Raw genomic sequence first — 6,676 nt, 5'->3', positions numbered from 1 at the left:
TAACATAAATAGTATGAATGTGTGATAAAGAAAGTTTATGTAACTTAAATGTTTAAGAAATGTATCTTTTTACCATGCTATTGAATGATTGATTTTCATTATGAAATTTTTCCCTTCCTTGATATTTGGATATAAGAAGATTTGATTTTCAAGTGTAATTTTACAAAGAGTTTGAAAGATAAAAATATTGTTGTGTAAATGAAAATGAATTTACATGCGTAGATTATTCATGTGTTTATGAAGTGTGTTGACTTGTGAATTTGTATGTACATAGATAACACTTGCATGAGATCTAGGCATGTGATGTGCATACATAAGCATGAACATATGTACATATATACCCAGTGAAAGATATGTTGGTAATGAGTTGCTAGAATTACCAAGTAAATGAACTATATGATTTGAACTTGAGCACATTGGATTTTACATGATTGAAGTGTGATGCTAGTATATGCATTTTGATGAGATTTGCATGGATTTTTGGCTGGAGAGTATTTATGATTTTAAGGATAACTACTTCTTTGAGTGACGTAAAAAGAGTATGTAGTATTATTGCACAAGTGTAATTTATGAGACCTAATCGATATATACTTTGAGGTCGTTCATTTGGAATGTGAGAAATGATTAATATTTATAGGAGATGATAATATTTTGTGGAGTAAAAGTATGCTTAGTTTCTCATAAGCCATTTATGAAATATATATGGATTTTGTGGATAATATGGATTGTTATGATGAAAAAAAAAATTAATTAAATTATTGTTTTTAGTAAGAATTAAATTGTTTTAATCCTTATGTGCAAATTTTGGAGCTCGTATAATTATGGCACCTTATAGTGTAGCATAGAATAAGTAGGCTGATAGTATTGATTTTTATAGTATTTTTATTGTAATTTTGATTGAAATTTCTATTACTTTTAATTTATTTAAATTAGTTTTTACGTAATATTGATATGTTTTTATTCAAAAGCTTCCTTTAATCACAACTCACTTGATTGGAAAGAAAATTGTAGGATTTTGCAAAGAAAAGAACAAAAATAAAGCAAAGTACAATTGGCACGCCCCAGCCCGTGTCGCGAAGCACGGCCGTGTCTGGCACAAGGCAAGACAAACCAAGAGACAAAGAGATGCACGCCTCAAGCCGTGCCGAGGAACACGCCCGTGCTACCCTCACATTCGCGAGCGCGAACCTACACTGCGCGAGCGCGAGAAGTGCAAACGAGAGGCAGAGAGTTAGGCCGCGCAACTCGCGAGCGCAAGCCTCACATGCGCGAGCGCGACCCTCACACTCGCGAGTGCGAACCTACACTGCGCAAGCGCGAGAAGCGCAACTCGTGCGCGCCTGCACTTGACTTCCAGAGAGGTGCACGCCCCAGGCCGTGCAACTCGACACGTCCGTGCGCGCCTGCACCAGACTTCCAGGAAACTGCACGGTCAGACAGCACGCCCGTGCGCGCTAGCTTGCCAGGCCATGCTGCGGAACACGGCCCGTGCCAAAGCCTCTAATCCCCCCAAGACTGGCACGCCCCAGGCCGTACCAGGCAACACGCCTGTGCAGACCAAGAATTCTATATTTTGAGTCAAAAGTTGCCAACTAATTTCTACCATTTTCACAAGATGCCTTGGATGCTTTCTTCACATGCCAGTCAAAGTTCAACCATGTGCATTTGAGACACCATAATTGAGAGCAATTCATGGCTTAATTTACAAACTATTCCACCTCACAAAGTTGGACTTCACTCATAAAAGCACAAGGCTTGTTCCCCCAAGTAGGCTATATAAGGAAGCAAAGAAGCCACTCAAAGGGCATCATATATCCTATACTCTACATCTATTCTTCTCTCTCTCATTTTTAGTTTTTAGATAGTTTATTTTCTTTTGAAGCTAAGTATTTAAGAGTTGTGCAAGGTTTCAAGGAAGCCATTCAAGTAATTGATAAACTAGTTCTTATCTCTAACTCTTAATCTTGTTTATTTCTTTCATTATCTTTATTGATTATGGAATATTTATCAAGTATTGTTGAGTTTCATTTAAGTACTATGTGTAACTAAATTCTTATACTAGGGGTTTGATGTAGCTTAATCTCTTTTCCAATTTATGCAATTAGATTTATTTTTCCTTATTCAAGTTATGATTTATTAATGAACTTAATGCTTCTAGGCAGAATTTTCCCCTAGATTGATTTATTTCAATTATCACTATCGGAAGAAGGATATTTGTTATGAAAAGGTTAATAAAACACATGAGAATAATAACTTGATGCGGAAATTATACGGTTTGACTCATGGGGGGTTTTCATAAGTTAATGACCTTAGGTTATGAATTCACAGGACAAACCATAAAACTTAATGATTTAATTCATGTTTGATTGCGCTATTGGAAGATAGGTAATTAGACCGGGTTAAAATAGCTAACAATACATCGGGAGAGCTTGTTAGTGATTTTTGGGTTGTTTCCCCTACTTGAATAATTAAATTGATCAATGAACTAATTAAATAAATTGGATAGAGTTAGGTGAAATCAAAACCCCTAGTAGCTTTACTTCCTTGATTTCTTTTAATCAATAATTGCTTACTTGACTTCTTATTTTTACTTGTTTAATTTACATTTATACAATAATTTTCTTAATCATCGTCTAAATAATAACGAGGTAACATAATTTTGGTACTTGGTATCCAATCCCTGTGGATACGATACTCTACTCATTCTATATTACTTGTAGCGATTTCGTACACTTGCGAAATAAGCTGTCAAGTTTTTGGCGCCGTTGCCGGGGATTTGGCAATACCAATATCAATACGAATTATCTTGTTATTAATTTAGACATTTATTTATTTGTTTTTAGTCATTCAATTTTTCTGGAGACTATCTCAGGTTTTATGCAAAGAAGATCTAGAAGGACAGAACCTCTGATCTTTGATCCAGAAATTGAGAAAACCTGCAGAAGGAACAACGCAGCAAGGAGAGCACAAGAAAACAGAACCGAACAACAATCAAACATGAATGAAAATAATCCTCCACCTCCAGATATGCCTCTTGCTGCAAATCCTCAGAATGTCCGCACCTTGCGAGATTACACCACACCTTCTCTTAACGGAGCTACCTCCAGCATCACTAGACCAAGAGTGGAAGCAAATAATTTTGAAATTAAACCAGCAATAATACAAATGCTTTCCACTTCTATTCAATATGGAGGACTTCCTAGTGAAGATCCTAATGCTCATATCACTAATTTCCTGGAAATTTGTGATACTTTTAAACAAAATGGTGTTTCTGACGATGCCATTAGATTAAGACTCTTTCCTTTCACTCTAAGGGACAAAGCACGATCATGGTTACAATCTTGTCCTGCTGGGAGTTTTACAACTTGGGAAGAGTTAGCCCAGAAATTTTTGGCTAAATTCTTTCCATCTTCTAAAACCACCAAATTAAGAAATGAGATCATGACTTTTGCTCATCATGATCAAGAAAGCCTGTATGAGGCTTGGGAAAGATTTAAAGATTTGTTGAGAAAATGTCCTCACCATAGTTTGCCCAAATGGTTACAAGTCCAAACTTTCTATAATTCATTGTCACCTAACATTAAAATCACTTTGGATGCAGCTGCAGGAGGATCCTTTGAAAGAAAAGAGATCGATGAGGCATATGATTTAATAGAAGAAATGGCAAGCAATAGCCATTATCAAAGCAGTTCTGAAAGAAGAAAAACTGCTGGAATCTATGAAATAGATGCCATCACTGCACTCAATGCCAAGGTTGATAACATGGTAAGAAAGCTCGATTTGCTAACCACTAAATCTGTGAATTCTATCATGCAAACTTGTGACAGATGCAATGAACCGCATGGAGTTGGAGAATGCATGCTAGATTCTGCAAATCCACAAACTTTGGAGCAAGTGAACTACGTAATGAATCAACAGAGGAGAAATTACCCATATTCGAATCCCTACGATAACAGGTTGAGAAATCATCCAAACCTTTCATATGGTAATTCTAACAACACTTTAAATGCACCACCAGGTTTCTTGCCTCCGGAGAAAAAGTCTCATGATGATCTCCTCACTGCCCTCTCAAAATCACACATGGATTTCATGAACGAAACAAGAGAACACAACAAAATCCAACAAGCTGCGATAAGAAATCTGGAGATCCAAATGGGACAGTTTGCAAACATGATGGCAGCTAGACCTCAAGGAACCTTACCTAGTAACACTGAGAAAAATCCTAAAGAACAGGTACAAGCCATAACCTTGAGGAGTGGTAAAGAATTGGAAGACAAGCCCAGAAAGGAGAAAGAGAAAGAGGAAGAGAGGAAAGCGCCTATCATTCATCTGGTGGAGAAGGAAGAAGTGAAACCATACGTTCCACCCGTTCCATTTCCACAAAGGTTGAAAAAGACACAGGATGACCAAAGCTTCATGAAATTTCTAGACGTCTTCAAAAAGCTTCAAATAAACATTCCTTTTGCTGAAGCTCTTGCTCAAATGCCAAGCTGTGCAAAATTCTTGAAGGAAATCTTGAGCAAGAAAAGAAAGATCGATGACCAGGGAATGGTAAAACTGACTGAGGAATGCAGTGCGATCATTCAAAACAAATTGCCACCAAAGCCTAAAGATCCAGGGAGTTTTTCTATTCCTTGTAACATTGGCAATTTAAATTTTGAAAAGGCTTTAGCTGACTTAGGAGCTAGCATAAATCTGATGTCCTATGAAGTTTTTAAAATGCTAGGAATGGGGGAACTCAAGCCAACAAGGATGTCTCTACAATTAGCCGATCGATCAATCAAATATCCCAAGGGAATTGTAGAGGACGTACTAGTCAAGGTAGGAAAATTCATTTTTCCAGTTGATTTTGTCATCCTTGACATTGATGAAGGAAGAGAAGGATCATTGATCCTTGGACGACCTTTTCTTGCAACTGCAAGAGCTCTAATTGATGTACATGATGGAAAATTGACATTAAGAGTAGGTCAAGAAGAGGTTGTCTTCGATGTGTTAAAATCTTGTAAACTACCTATGGATTGCGATGATTGCTTTAGAATAGATGTAATAGATACATGTGTAGATAAAACTTTATATAGCATAGATAATAATTGTAATAATACAGAAGAAAAAGAAAAAGAAGATACACCAACCAAACAAGAGCTGAAGCAGCTTCCTCCTCATTTGAAGCATGCATTTCTAGGTGAGAACAACTCTTTTCCGGTTATTATTTCTTCTCACTTAACGCTTGATCAAGAGGAGGGGTTGTTGCAGGTTCTTCGAAAACACAAGAAGGCAATAGGATGGTCAATTTCTGACTTACAAGGAATAAGCCCAAGTGTATGCATGCATAAGATCCTAATGGAAGACAACTACAAGTCTTCAATCGAGCATCAAAGACGATTAAATCCAAACATGAAGGAAGTAGTCAAAGCTGAAATCATAAAACTTCTGGATGCAGGTATTATCTGTCCAATTTCCGATAGTAATTAGGTAAGTCCTGTCCAAGTTGTGCCAAAGAAGGGAGGTATGACTGTTATTTTTAATGAAAACAATGAATTGATTCCTACCAGAACAGTCACAGGTTGGCGTGTGTGCATTGATTACAGGAAGTTGAACAAAGCAACACGTAAGGACCACTTCCCTCTGCCTTTTATTGATCAAATGCTTGAAAGACTTGCAGGTTATCCCTTCTATTGTTTCTTGGATGGCTATTCAGGATACTTCCAAATACCTATTGCTCCTGAAGATCAAGAGAAGACTACCTTCACCTGTCCTTATGGCACTTTTGCCTATAGGCGAATGCCATTTGGACTATGCAATGCCCCTACAACCTTCCAACGATGCATGATGTCCATATTTTCTGATATGGTTGAGAAATCCATTGAGATATTTATGGATGATTTTTCTGTATTTGGATCTTCTTTCGATGCATGTCTTTATAATTTATCTCTAGTAATGCAAAGATGTGAAGATACTAACCTTGTTTTAAATTGGGAAAAATGTCATTTCATGGTTAGTGAAGGAATTGTTTTAGGCTATAAAATCTCACAGCAAGGGATTGAGGTGGATAAGGCAAAAGTGGAAGTAATTGAAAAGCTACCACCCCCAAATTCAGTAAGAGGAGTAAGAAGTTTTCTTGGTCATGCTGGATTTTACAGGAGATTTATCAAAGATTTCTCCAAAATCACGAAACCTCTTTGTAATTTGTTAGTTAAAGATGTTCCTTTCAATTTTGACAAAGAGTGTTTAAATGCCTTTAACAGATTGAAGAAAGAGCTGACTTCAGCACCCATCATTGCTACACCAGATTGGAGTCTCCCCTTTGAGCTTATGTGTGATGCTAGTGATCATGCTGTAGGAGCTGTCCTTGGGCAAAGACGAGAAAAGAAGTTGCATGTCATTTATTATGCTAGTCGCACATTAAATGATGCACAATTAAACTATGCCACCACTGAAAAGGAACTCTTAGCCATTGTTTTTGCTTTCAATAAATTTAGAGCTTATTTAATTGGAGCAAAAACAATAGTCTATACAGATCATTCAGCCATCAAGTATTTGCTAGAAAAGAAGGATGCAAAACCAAGACTGATTCGTTGGGTTCTCTTATTGCAGGAATTTGATTTGGAAATTCGCGACAAGAAGGGAACCGAGAATCTTGTGGCTGACCACCTTTCCAGATTAGAGTTGGAGGAAG

At 37.1% G+C, this 6,676-nt stretch overlaps 1 protein-coding gene and 1 non-coding gene across 2 annotated transcripts; one reads left to right on the top strand and one right to left on the bottom strand.

Annotated features, from left to right (window-relative positions):
- The first annotated feature begins 1,264 nt into the window (after positions 1 to 1,264).
- On the top strand, positions 1,265 to 4,049 carry LOC149491820 (uncharacterized). Its single transcript, XM_089717019.1, has 3 exons — positions 1,265 to 1,361; positions 2,873 to 3,956; positions 4,019 to 4,049. The coding sequence occupies exons 1-3, from the start codon at positions 1,265 to 1,267 to the stop codon at positions 4,047 to 4,049; spliced, it is 1,212 nt and encodes a 403-aa protein (XP_089573145.1).
- LOC149491821 (small nucleolar RNA R71) lies at positions 3,424 to 3,530 on the bottom strand. The gene has a single exon (XR_016319264.1). It is a non-coding gene; the product is annotated as a small nucleolar RNA R71 (small nucleolar RNA).
- Positions 4,050 to 6,676: the final 2,627 nt, after the last annotated feature.

The sequence above is a fragment of the Jatropha curcas genome, unplaced genomic scaffold (assembly GCF_041381405.1).
Source record: "Jatropha curcas cultivar XTBG-Jc1 unplaced genomic scaffold, XTBG_Jcur_1.0 HiC_scaffold_533_pilon, whole genome shotgun sequence".
Lineage (NCBI taxonomy): Eukaryota > Viridiplantae > Streptophyta > Magnoliopsida > Malpighiales > Euphorbiaceae > Jatropha > Jatropha curcas.
Note: the sequence above shows the minus strand (reverse complement) of the source record. Positions and strands in the feature narration are given on the sequence as shown.

Excerpts from the sequence above, each read along its gene's own strand:
- LOC149491820 (XM_089717019.1), top strand. The coding sequence starts at position 1,265 with ATGCGCGAGCGCGACCCTCACACTCGCGAGTGCGAACCTACACTGCGC. Across the intron at positions 1,362-2,872 it reads TGCACTTGACTTCCAGAGAG|GTTTTATGCAAAGAAGATCT; the intron begins GTGCACGCCCCA and ends AGACTATCTCAG. Across the intron at positions 3,957-4,018 it reads TCGAATCCCTACGATAACAG|GTTTCTTGCCTCCGGAGAAA; the intron begins GTTGAGAAATCA and ends ATGCACCACCAG.